Below are 19470 nucleotides of genomic sequence, written 5' to 3'. Positions count from 1 at the left end.
ATATTATCCAGTATAAATCAATATCTACTTCGGTTGAACTTTTAATTACAATTCTATCCCTTCTCCACTTAAATGCTTTGCGGAATCACTTTTTTCTCTGAGTGCTAAGATATATCTGAGTCAGTTCTTTTGGAGACAATGTCGAAATATTGAGCAAAAATTGCAAATATGTAAGAATGGAAATGCAATTCTGGGCAGAAGGGTCGGTATTCAATTTTAACCAAGCATTTTAGTTCAAAGAGACTTAAAATATCAATGTCCGTATTTTTTGAATGGACTATGGGGATATATCAACACGCCTGATAATGAAAGGATCGAAATCTGTACATGTCGCTGATAAAATATAACTAGTGAAAATGTGACTGGTTTAACTTGTAACGCACTTTCATAGTGTGCCTTCCAGCCTGTTTCACTTCAAAGATTAATCTATCAAGTAGACTGAGGAGGGAAAACATTTGAATATTACTTATCCCACAACTATCTACATTCGTGCACTTCCTCTGCCACCCAAAGAATTTAAATCTAGTCCTTAGATTTGCAACGCAAAAATTGGTTTTCCTTTCACTGACGGAATTTATTGTCTTTCAAATCCGTGTCCTTGTTTCCTCGTTTGTCTCTTTCGGCAGGCAATTGCTGAAATGTGGCTTTTTTTTTCCTTAAAACGCACTTTTATTTCTATTTACCTCCACCGCCCCCTTCTCTCCTCATTTTATTGCACCCGACCCCCGGCCGCTTTGCGCCTGCTCTTTTCTCTGTCCCTCTCACCATTGTTTGCACAGATTTTTTTTTTAAATTATTTAACAATGTGGACCTGCAACAGACCTAGCCATCACAATAAATTTGAAATTATTTGTATTAATTACCTTATTCCCTGCTTGTGTTTACATTCAATCTTTAAAATTAGGATTGTCTCCCATGTGCAATCTATAAAGTTGGGTATAAATTTACAGCACACGAGTATGTTTCCTTTGATGTCCGTCATATTTGAGTCGTCAAACGGTATTTCCAGCAAGCTTCAAATACGGTTCACACGAATTGGAACCCGACAACTAAATATAATCAATGTAGAAATGAAACCATTTTTCCTTTAACGAGATGACATTCCCAGTAAAGGAGTATCGAGACACCATACCTGTATCCCTCGCCTAACAAAGGTGATCTTGTTAGTGCATCTCAGTGTAGCTGAGGGATTCAATGATAAACGCGAGTTAGGTAAATTTATTCCCCAAAACATATTTATAGAGTGTTGCTCCAGCTATTTCAGTTTGAAGAATAGGGCCCGGAAACATCTGCAGTAATTTATACTTCCAAACTGCAATACCTTTATTTTCCCCTCTCGATTAGTACTTAGTTGGAGACAATAATATTTAAATAAGCCACTGCAGCAGCAATGAAATGCTACCGGTGTTGGGTGGTATGATTTTCACATTAATAAATATAACTGTTAGCAATTTCGCATTTTTTACTTCAGTGCAACGCTACAAAAATCACATCTAACCATCCTAAAATATAATCACTGACGAGTAGGGCGGCATTGTGTTTTGTTTACTAGCTCTTTTATTGAACCACTTTGGTTTAATAGATGGCACTGTGTTTTGTAAAACGAAAAGTTCTTTAAAAATAAAGCTGGATTTTCTTTACAATGTTCCTTTCTTTCCTACTGCACTCCTTCTACGTTCTTTCCTTGTAGCCATGCTGTTTCTCATTTGAGATGGCTAATTACAAAGGCAGTTTTACCAAGCTGCCAGAATAATATGTAACCACAGTAGACCAGGTACCTGATCTGGCATCTGGCCCAGGAGGAGAGGCAAATGTAACCAGCCTGTCTCATCGCCTTCCAATGCACCAAACCAAGAAAAAAAAGGTTTGGAAGGGGTAATTACCATCTTTTAGACCCTACAAATAAGGAATGCAATCGCTTGTGAACCTTGTTCTCTTTGCATCTGATAAGAGATGCAAACTTCATGCAAACCAAAAACAAATGATCAAAGTTTCTAGACACTTTTCATGAGACATATACAGTGACTATATGCTATATAGTCCATTGTTACATGCAATAACTATGGAACAGACAGTTACTATGGAGCATAGTTACAATGGAACATGCAATTTTTATGGACATGAGATGCGGTTAAGGCAGTGAATACTTGTTAGAAATGTAAGTAGGGAATAAATTTGAGAGAAGTTCCGAAGAGGAGTCATATTGTTCAATGTTTAATATTGTTTCGCTCCCCATAGATGATGCCGAACCCACTGAATTTCTCGAGCACTTCCGTTTAGTTTTGTTTATTGGATATTTTGAGCAGTGTGATTTTATTTCACGGGGTTAAGAGAATATTTCAGGTCGCTGACAGAAATTCAACTCGCGCTGTTGTTTTTTATCTCCCGAAATACGATTCAATGATTCCACTTAATCACCGTTACCTTATTAAACAACTTGACCGCCTGTAATTGTAGGTCCTAATTGTGTGGAAGGTAAAAGAGACTGCAATTAGAATTTAGTTCCCGGAGAACCAGGGGGCCATTTTCGGCCATTTATTATAATGATTTTGATGTTGTTAGGGACTTTACGGCCATTTAATCTTAATGATGGCACACCTGTTCGCCTGAATTAAATCAAGACATTGTGATATTTTTAACGAAGAAAACAAATTATTAGAGCAACAAATGACTAATTTTCCTCATTAAATCAAAGAACAAGAGCCATGTGTAGCTGAGAGTGTAAATAGTTTTAAACTGTGAAAATTGAGTCTGGACCCATGTATGTCTGTAAAATGCGTGTACATTTTTATATATCTTTTTAAGTGTGTGCATGTTTGTTGAGTATGTCTATGCATTTATGAGGCTCTGTAATAATTGCAACTAAAACTGAGGATGCTGAAGGTCCTGGATCAAAACCAGAAATTGCTGGATAAACTCAGCGGGTCCGGCGGCATCTGAGGAGAGAAAGTTGAGTTAAAATTTTGAGTCCAGTGTTGTTCTCAAGAAGGGTCATGGGACACGAAACATTAGCTCCACAATGTTATCGGACTTGCTGAGTTGTTTCAGCAATTTCTATTGTTGTTAATAATCCTAAATGTTGCGTATTTCAATCTTTCAGTGTGCACATGTGTAAATGAAAGTAACTATTCATGTGGGAAAGTTTGTATTCCGTCCGTGCTAGCCTGTGCGAGCGTGTGATGATTACATTAGATTACCTCCAGTGTGGAAACAGACCCTTCGGCCCAAAACGTCCACACCGAAGAGTAACCCACCCAGACCTATTTCCCTCTGACTAATGTACCTAACATTATGGGCAATTTAGCCTGGCCAATTCACCTGACCTGCACATCTTTGGACTGATTATGTAGGTGGAGAGTGGAAGAGTGGGTGGCGGAGAGATAGCTTCTTAGTTGATCTATTCACGCCCAAAATCCACTACTGTACATACATTCTGAAGAATGGTCCCTGAGCTCAAAACGTTCAAGGTGTTTTCTCCCCGTAGGTGCTACTAGACCTGCTGAGCTTCTCCCGAAATTTCTGTTTTTGTCTGTTTTACCATATACATTGTCTATGGAAAAAAAAGATTTATAGTGCAATAAAAATAAACTAGTTGTCTAAGATCTGTAATTTACCAGATAAACAATGAGGCCTACGAATTCTGCACATTACTTGCCTAGAAGTAAAAACATGAAAGCAATTCGATTATCCCTTGGCCAACCACATTAACACCTAACACTCTGAACTGAAGCTGGTGTTTAGAAGTTTGGAAAGAAAATTAAACATCACTGGCCATCAAAGAGGGAAGACGAAACGGCATCCACGCGAAGCATGGGGCCGAATGTATCCACTTGAACGTCAGAAACTTCATTCATAATTAAAAAAGACTTAGGGGCATAACTATTGGCGAGTCGGGTCAACGTCTCCACGCCTTCCCTTTTAAATATGGTATTTTGATCCTTTAGCTAATTCTGATAGAATGTACGTTTTAAAGCTTTGAAAACTTACATAATGAGGCTCATAGAATCTGAAATATCAGCATTCACGATGGACTCCAAAGACTGAAATGTACAAGCGAATCCATATACAACACAATTCAGTTCTAGTGCTGGACAACTGCAAACATTCGTGAAATATAATTATGGGCGGGTGAGGTTTACAAATCTGAATAATCATCATAATTTTATTAATAAAATGTGTTATCTAGAAACACCTTATCGCATTTATCTGGGTCAGTTTCATAGATTGTTCTTCTGTCGAGTACACTGACACTGATAGATCAATATTAGTTGGAAGAATTTGTGTTTCTCAAACTCAAGTAGATGAATGGGAGGAGATGGGACAATTTGGGCCAAGTCACAGGAAGAGAGATCCATCCAGATTCTCGGTTATCTCGACCTGAAACGTTAGCTCGCTTTCTTTCCACAGATGCTGCCTTATCCGCAGTAATCTCCAGTCTTCAGTCAAGCCAACTTCACCGTTCACCTAAGAAGCGAGAACATATCATGTTTTGGCGCGTCTTGTTTGTTTTATTGTCCCCATTGAGATTGTAGTAAGAGCAACAGCGCACTCTGTGACGCGAGAAGGTTAACGCTCTGAGCTCTGAATGTGGGTTGTTTCAGTGTTAATTAGATGGTAAGCAAGAATCCAAAATGTATGGAAATGGTTTCGATTAGTTTAGTGAACCTGAGAGTTCCAGAGTTTATGGAAGGGAGTCGCGGTGAGATAGTAGGGATAGATAATAATCCCAGTTGAGGATTCCTCCTTCCTGGGATAATGGAACTAATTCCACGATATTCTACAGCACTCAAAGGGTTAACGCCACCCGTCTAGGCATGAGCAAGCGATTAATCCCCGATTTTTTTTTCTCTTGAGGCAAGACGTTTTTAATCAACAACAGGGATATACCTGTCAGTGAAATAGGATTATATTTATATCAGGAGACTGGTGTAAATGGGAAGGGACTTGTATCGTTTCATCTAATGTGTCAATGGGTTCCGAAATGCGTTGTCCAAAACATTCACACAGCTTTAGAATGAGTAGCACTGCTTCCCTGTTAACTTCCGCTCGAAATAAGTCGGGCTAAATTCTGTTTCTTCAAAATGAAATAACTCATCCTGCTTAATCGTTTTGCCCCCTATGTCGGACGGTTTGGAGAAACCGCGCCCCTATTTTCTGAACTGATTGTCCAGTACTTAACGCAAACAATGGAAGTGGTTTGTTCAGGTATGTTCCACTAAGTTAGGTACGAGTGCCTCCAGACACTTGTAAAAATGACGCCCTTCCCTCCATTCGGAAATGAACGCCGGCCTCCACACTGAGCCATTCCCTATCGCTTGCTTATTTTTAACCTGAGAATCTGATCCTTATTTTCGTGGCAAATAGGTGTTTGGTTTAAGTCAATGTCTGCAGTTTTCTGGTAGCATACAGAGAAAGTCGGACAAAATAACTGAGAAGCTAGTTTCGAATGGGTTTCTGAGTCATTGGGATGTGGGAGATGTCACAGAAGGTACAACCTTTAATCCTGAGATCTTTTAAGAATTATTTCAAACCTGCGTTAACTCAGCGCCAAATATTAATGATGGATAACTCCTTCAAGAAAGTTTCTAATACTTTATTAAAAATAATTAATATAAAATCCGCAGAGATAAGAAACCGATCCTGAAATTAAATGAGAATCTTTTTAAAAAGTTTGTTAAAGCACTCTTTGTAAAAGTACAAAAGAGTCGATGTTTGGGAGCAAGGCAGGTTTCAATCTATAGACAATCATTCTGGTTATAGGTAAAGGGAGATGGTCACCTACTCAATATGGCCAACATTTTACTTAGCAGCACTCTTCAATCGCCCGATTTTATTAATGCACACCTTCTGCGCTTCACGTGTGATGCGGTTGAAAGCCACTCCGATGTGGTTTTGATTGAGAAGAGGGTGTTACGAATCTCATTCATCATTTCACGCAAATAGATTAATAATGACGACCATTTCAACAAGCAACTGGGAGACAACAGTCTGCATACAAATAATCTCGCTTTATAATCAAACTGCTCAACCCACAATCGGGACGAAGTGGGATTTGGAGTTGGAGGAGTCCTCAAGTGGCCAGAGACTTTCCTTAAGTGTCCAGGTGGGAAATGGACTTCAATAAGTTATTTTCAACAATACCAACCATTTTATAGACCAGGTTAACATTTGAGTATGTTACGCGAGCATCTGAATTTAAGAAATGCTGCAATTCCATCTGCTGGTTACAACTGAAAGCAGTTAAGACCCCTGTTTTGTTTTGAAAATTAACCAGAATCACTTCAAATACGCCTCGAAAGTCTGAGAGTCCTAGAGATGTCCAGCACGGAACAGACCCTTCGATCCAACCCGTCCATGCCGACCAGATATCCCAACCCAAACAGTCCTGCAATCCAACTGCAATTAACCCAGATACGGATTAATTCAGCTCCTATAAAATATAGGGCCGGAATATACTGACATTGACTTGGGTCCTCTTGTATGAAAGAGATAAGGATTATTGCGACAAAACAAACTGATTACAAGATATTCCACATTACAGATTCCGAATTCCAACAGTTTACGGAGAGTCACGAAGGATGACTGAAATACTATAATGCACGTCGTTTCCATTTTGTTAATGCCTAGAACATTTCATAGGATCGTATGTGGAGTAAGTCTGGAAACTTGATTCAAAAAAACCGATTTGGTGAAATATTACGGGGGGGAAAATAACTATTTATTTGGTCCTTACAACATCTTGATTTATGAACGCCACTATAACATATCCTGAACAAAGTAACATCCTCCAGCTGAAGTAGACGCCACTTTGCATTTCAATTTTGGAGTAAATAGCTTGACTGCTTTCTGACCACCACCCCCCACTCCACCACCCCCCTCCCAAAAGCAGCGTGGTGGTTTTAAATAACACATTTCCTGACCATAGGCATATTAGAACAAATTAAATATTTGTCATGCCGTTTACCGTGGAAAGAACGAGCACAAATATGACCCAGCTCTCTGTGTCCCTGTGCTAAGGGCTTTATTCACTCCAATATTATTCTTTCATAAAAGATTTATGCAGCCCTTCCCAGCTATTCTCTAACCCTCGTGCCCGAGGTAACAATATTTTAAAGGGGTAAAAAGAGGTTTTTTTAAAAAAAGATCACATGACTTTCTCATCTAGCCTCCCTTGAAAGATTAAGACTGTGATACGTGTCCCTACGGGTCGTTTGATTGATTACATCATCCTAAGGTCACTTCTACTTCTGGTAATTTTCTTCTTGCCCCGGGGCTCTGCATTCGCGCATTTTTATTGCACGCTTTGGAGACGTGCAGCTCCGTTGTTTTAGTCGTCTGGATTAATGACTTGAGTGCAATGAAGTGAAACAGGGATTGCAATGGTGAGCTGCCTATGCAGCCAATACATGGGTCTTAAAGTGGCAACAGTCGCCTGCTTTCTCCATCTCTGGATCGGCAGTATTAGTAACGGTTTAAAGCTCGCGTTTAATACAGGTGCCAAACTCTCCTGACACACACACACACACACACCTTTACGGTTCATTGTCTTTTATGCACTTGAAATATTAACGTAATTTCAAATGTCCGAAATGTTTCCTTCAAATGCAACCAGAAAAAAATGTAATAATCAAAGCTGCAAAATTAACATATATTCTTACGTGGCAAAGTGCAACTCAATAGTAATGTATCATATTAATTTAGTCAAATAATTACATAACATATGACTTATATTTGTTTTGATATTTGTGGTCTGTAATAAGGTTGAGGAAATGCAATGTTAGAGAAATGGAAGATGTGCAGTCTTTAAGTACATTTTATCACCAAGGGCTGCTGTGTTTTTGAGAAGTAAAAAAAGGATTCTTTATAAGGTTTCAAATGTAAACACGCTTATACTGTCACCATTGAAACGATCACTTAAGGATTGAAGTCCAAATCAATTATCGTTTCCTACACACACACACTTATGCATATACCCACAGACAGACACACATATACAGTATAGGCATATACCACTGCCCACCCTCCCTCCCCCCTACCCCGCGCGCACACACACACATACATATAGAAGAATCAATCAACATTGTAACCGTTACGCCTTAGTCACAATCCCCACGCAAAAACAGAAATAGCACAGAAACCCTAAAGGAGATGCAGCCTGGTTAATGTGAGCTGCTGGGAAACACCTACGAAAAGGGGACTCTCAGATTTCGCCAAGTTCAGGATTTGATGCTTTTTCAACAGAGGCCGGTACCACGTATGATTAAAACAAAAATCATGTTTCTAAAGTGCTCCCTTTATAGATGTATTTCCAAGTCTTAAGAAGTCACTGGAGACAGATCCTCGCAATTTTGTTTTTATAAAAACGTTGCCCAAAAAACCAACGCCAGATTGCAGTTGTTTAAAATACATTTTTTTTACACATCATTTGAAGACAAATACTAATGGGGAGTGAGTTGGGGAAGGTAACACCACTGAGTCGTGCTTGGCTCAATTGTTTCCCAGATGGTTAATCTAACCGCAAGGAAACAGAGACAAGCGGGGGAAATGCGTGTGCATTTAACAACTTCGGGGAAACAGCACAAACTTCACGATAAAACATTCTAGAATCGTTTAAATCTAATGTTTACATCCCGAAATATTTCAATTCCACGCGATGAAACGTGCTTGTGTTAAAACCAAAGTTCAGGGACAGCTTTTGGAAGGAAATGGTAGCGATCTGAGAACGGTTGTCACTTTCAAAAAATTCCGAAATCGTCCCAGCATCTCTCGCTCGAACACATTTGAGCGAAAACTTACAATCCACCGGAGGGAATGGACAATTTGTAAACACTCTGTCAAAGGCACCGAAGACTTCATCTCGCTACAACACCGAGTAGTGTCGCTCCGTCCTTTAGCTCTAGCCCTGTTCATGCCCCTTTCTCTCTGTTAATCCAGAGATCGTTTTATTTTTATGTGTGTGTTTCTCTTTGCCTTTCTCCCTATCTGTTTATGTCGCCCCCCCCCCCCCCCCACTTTTTTTATCCTCCAGCTCTGAAATGTATGTGTTTCCGGAAACACTCGAGAGTCAGTTAAATACTGGACAGGCACAGAGTCCTGGTGTAAATAAAAGTCTGGTGTGGTCCAACCTTAGGTGGCGTGGACCGCGGTGATTAGGTTGGTAAACTCAAATAACTGCTGAGGCACATTTCATTGAGATGCCTGAGGCTTGTTTTTATATCAAAGGCGGCGCCAAAGCACACGACACTCCACTCCCTAGTCTAGAGTCAGGCGCTATCCAGTGGATTGTGTACCCGGAAGGGAAGGGGTGCCTGGCTCTTACGTGCTCGAACTCTTCAACACAATCAGTTTTGGTTACTGGTGTGAACTCCATTAGGCGAGGGCGCTTTAGGACTGAAAAAGTTTGCAGCGCTTTGATAGGGAGAGCGATGCCAAGTGAAAGAACACTGGAAGGGGATACTGTTGAGACTTCAGAAATAAGAGCCTTGAGTCGCTGGCCGCAATTCATCCCTGTGTTGAAATGTGATTACCACATATCCCCAACCCTATAGTGGATGTTGTGGCGTGAGGTAATTCTACTACCGCCTTGTCCCTCCCTTCTATTCTCCAGCCCTAAAACCCTCCGAAATGTCTGCGATCTTTTTCATTCCGACCTCGAGATTAAAGTGTTCCAGCGTCAGCAGCCCCGCTTTCAGCTGACAGCCTCTTCGGGCTCTGGGATGCCCCTTCATCAGGTTGGTCTCCGCGTGTAGGAGGCTCCTGAAAACCCACCTCTTTCATCAAAGCTCTTAGTTGCTGCCCTAAAACCTCATGTTGCTCAGTGCCAAATTTTCTTTCAACACTCCTATGAAGCGTCTTAGAGCATTTCACTGTGTTCAGGCGCTCTCTACTATTTCAGAATACATTTTGTTGTATATGCGGAGCCTTGGTCACTTGCTGTAGACTTTAAAGAGTCAAAATAAAACAAGCCAGATCGTTCTGCTCTACATTAAGTTTTAAACAGTCATTGTGTATTCGAGACAATTGTCCTGCTTCATAAAATGTGCATATTATTTGCAAAGTTGTCTTGTTATTCCAGAAGGCTATCTATTAGTTAAAGGCTCAATTGTTTTAGGAATAACTGTCCATTTCAACTGTGGATGGATCGTGTTAATGGGACTCCAGTTTATCTCGATGGTTTTAGTAATAATGTATCACCGGATTTGAATTTGAAACAAAATGTGAACATTTTAAGTAGTGAATTTTATCATCAGTGACACCTTCACTGCTCAGTAGAGAGCTGTAATCTCCAATGCATGCCGGTGAGAAAAGGAAAACGGAATAAAGTTTAAAATAGGTCAAGAAGAATTTGCTTACGTTGTTGGCCTATCTTCTTTCGAAAGTACTTTGTTAACTACAATGAATCTTTGGTACCTTACTCAGAATTTATTCAATGTCTTTCCAAGAGCAAACAACCCAAGTCCGGTGCAAATAAAACTGACAAATTGAGTCATAATTTCGTAAAGACCAGAGTTGCTGCATTTCAAAGTGGATCTACGTAATTCCAATGAACTAGCAACACTGGAACAATGTTGTATTCCGCCTTCCCTTATTTTAAGCGTGCAAGATAATTTTTCAAGTACTTTTCATAAATGTAACGAGATACATGGTCCATTGTAACCAATGGGATTTGAAATCCTGATAATGCTAACCTATTTGCTGTTGAGTTTTATAATGACTGACATTCTAAGGAAATGCAAAGTAAAGATTAATCTGAAAGTAATCAAGTCAATAGTAAACTAACCTGAATATCAAGTAAGTTTGTTCAAAATTACAGCATTCAAAAACCCACCAGTAATGGGGAGTTAGATTTGGGGGCTTTGAGAGTCACCAGTTCAAGAGTGTGACAGTTTGTATTGATTTTTTGCTCCGCCCTTCCACAAATACTCTAGCATCTATGTTGTAATTATTTGTTTTGCAAAGCCTATAACGGGGTGTAGGTGAAACGGAACCACGTGAACTTACTGTTGAGTATTTCTTGCAGCCCTGGTGCCTGCTATCCGGTCTCACCCATTAAGCGATACCCAGTCATCACATTCCCTTCAAATAAAAAGTTTGCCCCGTTGAAATACAGATCTGAATATGTCGAATAACTCTTGTGTTTTCTCATGCCCCCTTTGCCATTTTGTTCCGGCTTATGGCTTGGATGGGGCTGTTATCTATGTGCTTGACCCCCTGGAGTTTTGCAGGCTGAGTCCAACCAGTCCCGCTCTCTCTAGCCCCCAGCTGTATATCCTGATTGGGATTAGCGGTCAGACTTCTCATTTACCACAACCACAAAGGTCCTGAACCCAATTAATGGCTAATAATTACACTCTAAACTCCTTCACAATCCATCCCTGCGTCATTAGTTGGAGCTCCGGATATGAGCGTGATCCACTATGATCCAGCTCTTAACTGGCTTGGTCCGTCTCCCTTCCTCATTATGCGGATTGGGAGGGAGTGATGAGGGGGACACGTTCGTCTAAGTGAGCTTTTATAGCTGTGAGTTGTTTGCAAATAGCAGTAAGGTAACCCGTTGGACAGAATTTCTATTACAAGGTCCGTGAATAGTTGCCAATTGTGTTGTAAAGTAACCTGAGATTTCTTTTCTTCCATATATGAAATACACGTTTTGTATAAAATGATTTAGTGGCTCAGTTATGCAGAGCAAAAATACAGACTGGTAATATGCTCAAATATACAACATAAATAGCTACATGTAGAAAACATGAATTAACTGAAAATATGCGTTTAGAATCTGAAAGACACAGGGATCCAACAGAATATTTAAGGTATAAAGACTTACATATGGCTATTAAATATTGGATGTGACGTACATTTTTGGAAAACAAATATCGATTTGACAGCTACCAGTTAATGAGCAAACGTGCATAGTTTGCTAATTCGATGAGATTAGCTTTTGGCTACAGTGTTAGTTGTAGTTTACCTGTAACGTTCTGCATTCTTGGAGAAACCAGTGACGCTCAAGTTCGTCCTGAACAGGTTCGGTAAACTTCAGGAGTGTTCAAGGTCACTAAGGATATGGAAAAAAAGATAAAGGCAGTTGAGAACGACTTTTAATTGAATTCACAAAACGTGCCATTATTGCTCTGAACTCGTTTCAGATGTGTTATTAGAGTTACACTCAGCACCCACCTAAATTCAAATATTATTTTAAAAAACGATCATCTAGAATCCTTGGTCTATTGATTAGCAATCATTGTATTGGTGGCCATTTGCTTTGTTTTTATTGATTAATCCAATTTTAGCCAGTGATCTTTCATCAACTGATTATCCTAAAAGCAATTACCATTGAGAAACTATGCATCGAATGATAGTCTTGCCATTAGTTTTTCATTCATAATATCTACTCACTGGTCACCCCACAATCAAACATCATCCAAATAGTTTCATCAACTGACCATGCAATAATTATTGGTCATTCACAAACCCTGCCTCCACTGACCATCTCACCATTAATGACTATACAGAAATTATGTTTCTACTAACCTCACCACCAATAGCTATTCCAGAACCTTGTTTTGACTGACCATGCCATCTGAAATAGACACCTAGAAATCCTGCGTTATCTGCTCATACCACCATGAATGGGTATCCAGAAACCTTGATTTGTCTGACCATACCACCATCAATAGGGATCCAGAAAATATGCCTTATCTGACCATTTCACTATTGATAGCCACCCAAGCTGACCATTCCACCTATCATGATCATAGACAAATTGGTCATTATATCTCTGCTGACCACTTACAAAGACTGCATGCTCTCTCTGTTCCATTAGTGAACACAGCTATATTCCAACTATACTGATCTTCACTAATTTATGTCAGGACTAACACACTATGTTCATTATAAAAATTGCAGTAATTTCTTGAAAACTGTAGCTATAAGATGACTGAGGCCCAGGATGAAATCTGGTTCTAAATCTATCACATTTTACTTCATAACTACTTAGAAAAAGTGATAATTTTTCATACAAAGTGGCAAGAAATGTATATTTAAGAAACTAAAATAGAACATAAAGTACAAGGGATCAAATTATAACAAAAATTGTAAGCTTTCTGAAACACCAACATCTAGTTACCAATGAATAGGGCATAAATTTTAACTTGTCAATAAAAATAATTTGTCGATTTCACATTTTGTAGTTTACACAAGTCCAAAATGCCTCAATCAAAAATAATTTATTTCAACATCATTCCCTCCCCCATCCCCCCAATATTGGTAACTACCTTTCAACCAATATTGCGTTGTGATACTCATGTTTGATTATATCACCACAGCTTGACAATATAGGAATAACACAAGTGAGGCCAACACAAGTGAAAGAAGAAGCTGTATCAAATTTCAAACAAAACAGGGATTATTTCGCTTTGGGTAGAATTGGTTCCAGCCCGAGTCTATCACCATTCCTTGGTTCCTCTCTCTGAATTGCAAATGGGAGTGTTGAAAAGTGGCATTGGTAGCTTAAGTTGAGTGGGCAAAATGGTGGCAGCTGGAGTTCAATGTAGAAAAGTGAATGGAGTATTTTGCTAAATTTGAACTGCATGGTAACAGAGAAATGTAAGTATAGAAATGAATTTCTAAAAGCTATTTAAAGGGCTATCAACATTTTAATCTCTGTATAAAAAGGGCTGGAATATAAAGATAAAAGTTATGCTGGTGTTGCATAAAGCTCTGTTTAGAATCCATTTGAAATATTGAATTTACTTCTGGCACTGCACTTCAGGAAGAAAAATATATCCTTAGTGATAGATTCACCAGAATTATATTGGAGCTAAAATTATATATTTTGAGAACAGATCACAGAGGCTAGGCTTGTATTGCTGAAACAGAGAAGATTAAGGGATGATCTAAATGATATATTTAATGTAAGTAAAGGATTTGATAGGTTTTCTCCACTCAATCTATTTCCTCTCTCACAGGAATCCAAAATATGAGTTCATAACCTGGAAAAAGTTAGGCCTTTCAGGGGTGATGTTAGGAATAAAAACATCTTTGCACAAAATAACTATGGATTTTTTTTCCCCTGCAGGAAACCTTGCAGCAAGTCCATTGGAAATTTCAAACTGTGATTGCTGGGCATGTTTTAGATAAGACGATAAGGAACTCATGGGGAAGTGGAGTTAATGTACGGGGTTGAATGACCGAGCAATGGCCGAAGGGTTCACTTCCATTCCGATGTTTCTTTTTTGTTCCTATGTGTACTGTATCCCTTTGATTTGGGCAATATTCTTAATGAATCAATAGATACATAACGAATGTAATTAAAATTCGACAAGGGGGATTAAAAAGAGCACAGGGATATGGGAGTGGAAGAGAATTGGGATCAGAGAGAGGGATGGTGGGGGCACACTCGCTGACTAATACAGGCAACTAGTTTTCATTGCATGGTCAGGCTCTCATTTGATATCTGCTTTAATCCTCAGATATAGAGAACATCACATTGGAGAAACTGTTCCAGGATAACCACACATTCCCTGGGGTATTGGGATAGGGAGAGAACAGACTTAGTGGTGGAAACATGGAGACAGAAATGGATGAGTGAAACGAGATTTCACAGAGCTTCAGGCTGGTGACAGATTGTAATTCCAGCCAATTGAATTTGAAATCATTTTTCAATCTGAGGTCGTTCTGGTCTCAGGTTGTGATCTCTTGTCTACAGCAGGTTAGATTATTTCCTAAGGATGTTCTTCATTTGCGTCTCTTGAATGCATTTGTTATACCTTATCTCCAAGGAATGGTTTTGGCAAATGTCTTTGCGGAAAGTTTACTTTTGCAAATAATTTGAATTTTAAATGAGGCAGTAAAACAAAACAAAGTAATTAATATAATGGAAATACTGATGTGGGAAATCGATGATCAGGCAATTTCCGTCGGACTCTGAGTTCAAGTCTTTCGGCTCATCCTCTAGCCCTAACGTACACGCGGCAAATTCTACACCTAAACCGAGTTTTACTATTTTAAGTAGATACATCATTATTTTGAGACGCCTTTCATCCTGAAAACGTGGCTGTTCAAATGGAGCAGAAAACTATCCCCCCAAGACCTTCATCAGCCACTGTTTAACGCGATTTAATTACCAGTTGACACAATTAGGGACTGTATAAGTGGAACTTATAAATGTCAGACACGGTTTTCTAATTAATAACCCTAACCCGATTAGTATCTGTAATCTTAACCCTTATTACCAAACCACAATCTCAACCCGACAGTGGTCCCTCATAACCATTTTGTTTGATGCTGACCTATGAAGTTTGCTTTGTAATTAAGGGGATCTATGAATTGAATTGGAAGTGCAGTTATTGCTCAGCTTCTATTCTGACCATTCAGTTGCAATAGAGAAGAATTGATTCTCAATTAGATTTCCATTGTGTATGTGGATAAAACGAGATGTCAGGATCTATGTTGGCTATACACCTGTATAGGCCTTCCCTCTTTCTAAAAGAAACCTTATTTCTCTATCTTATGTAGCATTCATACACGGATGATAATATTACTTAAATATTACCAGAGCCCTCTGTAAGTAGCGTGTCCTATTACTTTCTCAAGTTTGTCCACAATTAAAGACAAGAGGGTTGAAACAGATTCTCAGGTTATTCTATACAAGGGGCGAGCGACACAGTCAGATTGCTGCCACAGGTGAGGAGGTCATGCACTCTACACATATATATTGTTTCCACAGAAACTGGTTTCAAACTGAACAGGTCCATCCTTAGGAAGATTTTGTAATATATATCCTTACTAGCTAATTGCACTCACTTGTCCACATTAAGGGTTAATCCATTAATTGAGAACTCAAACGAAGGGACATTTGATCGGTATATCATTAAATTCTACAGACCTGCATACGCCGTAACTGTTAATGCTACCGAACAAAATATTGTCTCTGACTTAAATTAAGGTAGAATGGTCACGAGTCATTGCACAATTGCAATTTGAGTTGTAAATAAAATGAAAATACCTTTGCGAATGTTAGTGAAATCAAAATTACACTGTCACACGTATGACTATAGAGATGCTTATAGTCATGATTTAGAGTACTCACAAAGAGCTCCATGTAATACAACAGAAATAACGTGCGGGTTATACAGAGATATTTAAACAAGTGCTTTCTCAAACACATTTTTGATCTGATTCTATCTAACTTTCATCACTATTTTAATCGTATTAATTAAACAATCCATGGCTCCCTGTTCATTCCTGAACTTTATGTATAGAAAAGCATTGTTACAGTAAATACACCCATCAGTTTTCTATTGCATTTTTACTGAACGAATTGGCGTTTTCCAAGAGCTGCCCCTCGTGATATTCCGGGTAATTGAAACTGAAATTTATCATACACAAAAGAAAGTTGGGTTAATGCGTGTTACCTTTCTTGGGTTCTAACAATGAATTGATTTGTGTCTCTCTTCATTCAAACGTGTTGCAGTGTAAAAACTAATTCGATTACTTGTTCGAGCCCAGAACATAGAGGCCTCTTTCTTCCCAGCGCGGCTCGGACTGCTGGAGAGCAAGTTTGGTGAGATTTGCAACATGCCTCCAATTGCAAATCGAAATCCCTCGTTGAAGTGCGCTAAGTTTAACTATTATACCCTGCCCTAGGAAATTCTGAATAATATTCAGGGAAACTCATTGTTAATGCGTCAGGGAGAGGGAGCATACCTTCTACATTAACCACCAAGCTTCTGAAAATGGGAGTCTTCCCGTCAACATTAACCCTTCCCTCGGAAGTATTTTCCCCGCACTTATTCCATCTGTCGTGATGTATTTCGTGGGATTAATTTTAGCCACAGAGTCGTGCGCTGACGCTTCATTAGTTTTGCAGAGGTATCCAGTACCCTACACAGGTTGTAACGCAATTCTACGTTAGAATACTAACATTTAATTCTGAATTGCAGTTTCGAATTCATTTCATTCAATTGGAGTGAATTATCCAATTGTACAGTTCACTTGAAAATGCCTCCTTCGCTATAAATATGGTTCGTCTTTTCTCCTTCCTGAAATGAAATCTTAATTCCCCTTCCTAGATGCCAGTAAAACTTTAGCCAAACCTTTACTCAAACCCTGTCCATGGTGAAAAGGTCTTTATTTCCTTCAAAATTTCTCATTGTGAAACATTTCCAATTTTACAAAGCAAAACATTATATAGTAACAACGGGTCTCACCAAAAGAAGCATGGCGCAGCTAATACAGAATATGAAATATCTGAAGGGCAGCTTTGAGAACTTCATCCTCCAACCAACAACTGAGCAATGTAACTACAGCCCACCTTGGGTATACGTGTCATGCTTTGCGATTTAAATTTACAACCGCTTCCAAGCTGTTGCCACAAGACGCTGTTACAACAGATGCAAACAAAATCTAGCGATTCTCGGACACTGGATTTAAAATGGACTGTTACAATTTCTCGTCCGATGAAGCGCGTGTCAGAGAGTGAAGAGGTGAACACTGATCATGCAGCAATCGCCCTAGAGACCTTTCGCCGGTTGTACAGCCGAGCCCGCAATGTGTCTCTCCCCTGAAGTTCAAAGATATTTAGCCTGGCAGTGGGATAGAAACATGACATTAATATGACTACCCCCACCCTCCCCCAAACAATAGCCCAAGCATGTTCCTAATAAGATAGAGAATACAGAATTATTAATATGGATTTTGTTAGTCTGCTATTTTTTTAAATCCAAATCACTCTGGGTTTGCACACTATATCAATTAAACCAACAGGACTACACTGAAATAATTCACATTGTGTCGCAATTTCAAGTTCATCTGTTTCACTGTTGGTTAGCAATGGATTTAAAAAAAAATAAGAATCGCCTCCTTTAACCTGCAGTACCATTTTCAAAACATATGTCGATCAGTCTCTTAAAATATGCCCTAGTTAAATAAATTATAAACACTGCACGCAAGAGACGGGTGGGAATATGAAGCACTTACTGCGTTCAGGTTCAGGTTCTTTCTCTCACTCTTCCTGTCCCCTCTCCGTCTCTCTCTCTCTCACACACACACACACACGCAAACACATTCAGAGGATCCATTCATTTTGAGGGAAGAACTTGAAGAGAAACGGCGTGAGAAGACAATGTAATATAGCCGATTTTTCTCTTCTACTGAAACCTTGTAAATGAGATGAAATTAGTTTTGTCCTGGGCTTACGGCCGGGGGAGAAGGTGCTGAGGTTGCAGTTTAGAAACAGAGAGAAAAAAAGTCTCTGTTTAAATGCCCGGTGCTCCGCGCCAATTAGTCCTGGTAAATCCTAAACCCACGTTTATTCTTCCATCACACTAACACGGGGAGTTCAATCACTGCTGTTACACAGAACTATTCAATCAGCTAAAGTTATCGATAGCTTTAATTAATATTGTCATAACTGATGGGGGTTATTAGGGAGCATTGTTGAGTTAAGAGAGCATGCCACTCTCTTCCCCTGTTACTGTCAGTTGTGTTAAAACTATATACTGTAAATCGGTGAAGTCAATTAACATGCTTTTTTGTTAAAGTGAGCGACCTGTGCACAGAATTAAAATTACCCAGTTTGATCATTTTGTTCAGTACGTTTCTCCGGCAGATCTCTGCGAATGAGTTTTAATGCTTTAAAAGAAAGTAAAAGGTGGTATGATTTCTTTTAGGTAAACTGTCTCCAACAGCGCGGACACTTGGTGAGGTTTTAGAGGAGGGGAGCCGTGCAGTGAGCGAGGAATAATGTGAGAAATGGCGTTAGGGACGCAGAGATAATTGGTCTGATGGAGTTGAGGACAGATCGCGGCCAAATGATGAATATATTCAAACTTTTCCCTGCGTGATGGTGTCAGATTGAAGGCTCTGTGCGCATGTGCGAAGGTGTCCAAACTGACAATGCCAGGGAGATAGCGTGTGCGATTCTCTGAAATCACGACCAACGCCGACAGACAACATGAGATCCAAGGCGAGGGCGAGAAAACTGGCCAAAAGTAGGTCCCTATTTTCTTCTCCTATCTCTCCGCACCTTTTTTTTTGTACAAAAAAAGATCCTCTGTATAGGTTTGCAAAAAAGCCCCTCCATAAACGCCAACAACTCCAAACGATCCGCTATATACCCATAGTCTTTGTGGAGAGCGGTCAGGGATGTATATTCTCCTCCAGACGATGTGTCGATGCAGTGGGGGACGATTTGAATGATGTACTTCATGGGGCTTGCGAAAAGGCTGGAGCGCACTAACTTAAAGAGTTGAACGCTCTGACCACAAGAGCGGCGCGGAGTTCTCTCTCTCTCTCTCTCTTTTTCTCTCTCCCCCTTTGCAGAAGTTTTTTTCCATACCTTGTTTATTTCTCTCATTTCAAGAGAAACTTCCATACAAACCCACCCTCCCACTCCCCCACCCCTCGCGTCTCGACCCGAGAGGTTGAGAAGTTGGAAAGAAACACCGACAAAAAAAAAATAAATAAAAGTTA

General features: G+C 39.5%; 1 protein-coding gene and 1 long non-coding RNA gene across 14 annotated transcripts in view; one reads left to right on the top strand and one right to left on the bottom strand.

Annotated features, from left to right (window-relative positions):
- Nucleotides 1–3300: 3300 nt before the first annotated feature.
- Nucleotides 3301–19465, bottom strand: LOC122540391. The gene is made up of 3 exons (XR_006309275.1): nt 19116–19465; nt 11966–12052; nt 3301–4464 (listed from the first exon to the last, which is right to left on the bottom strand). It is a non-coding gene; the product is annotated as an uncharacterized LOC122540391 (long non-coding RNA).
- The window catches only part of prdm16 (PR domain containing 16), a 716909-nt gene continuing 708451 nt past the window's right edge, over nt 11013–19470 (top strand). For 9 of the 13 annotated variants that reach the window (XM_043676061.1, XM_043676058.1, XM_043676054.1 and 6 more), the window contains exon 1: nt 18576–18989. In XM_043676061.1, coding sequence (XP_043531996.1) covers nt 18953–18989 — 37 coding nt within the window. In that variant the 5' untranslated portion in view covers nt 18576–18952. Of the gene's footprint in view, nt 11578–17995; nt 18124–18575; nt 18990–19470 lie in introns of those variants that run through there. The other 4 variants (XM_043676064.1, XM_043676050.1, XM_043676051.1 and 1 more) reach the window with 3 other exon arrangements.

Source organism: Chiloscyllium plagiosum, chromosome 34 (genome assembly GCF_004010195.1).
Source record: "Chiloscyllium plagiosum isolate BGI_BamShark_2017 chromosome 34, ASM401019v2, whole genome shotgun sequence".
Lineage (NCBI taxonomy): Eukaryota > Metazoa > Chordata > Chondrichthyes > Orectolobiformes > Hemiscylliidae > Chiloscyllium > Chiloscyllium plagiosum.
Note: the sequence above shows the minus strand (reverse complement) of the source record. Positions and strands in the feature narration are given on the sequence as shown.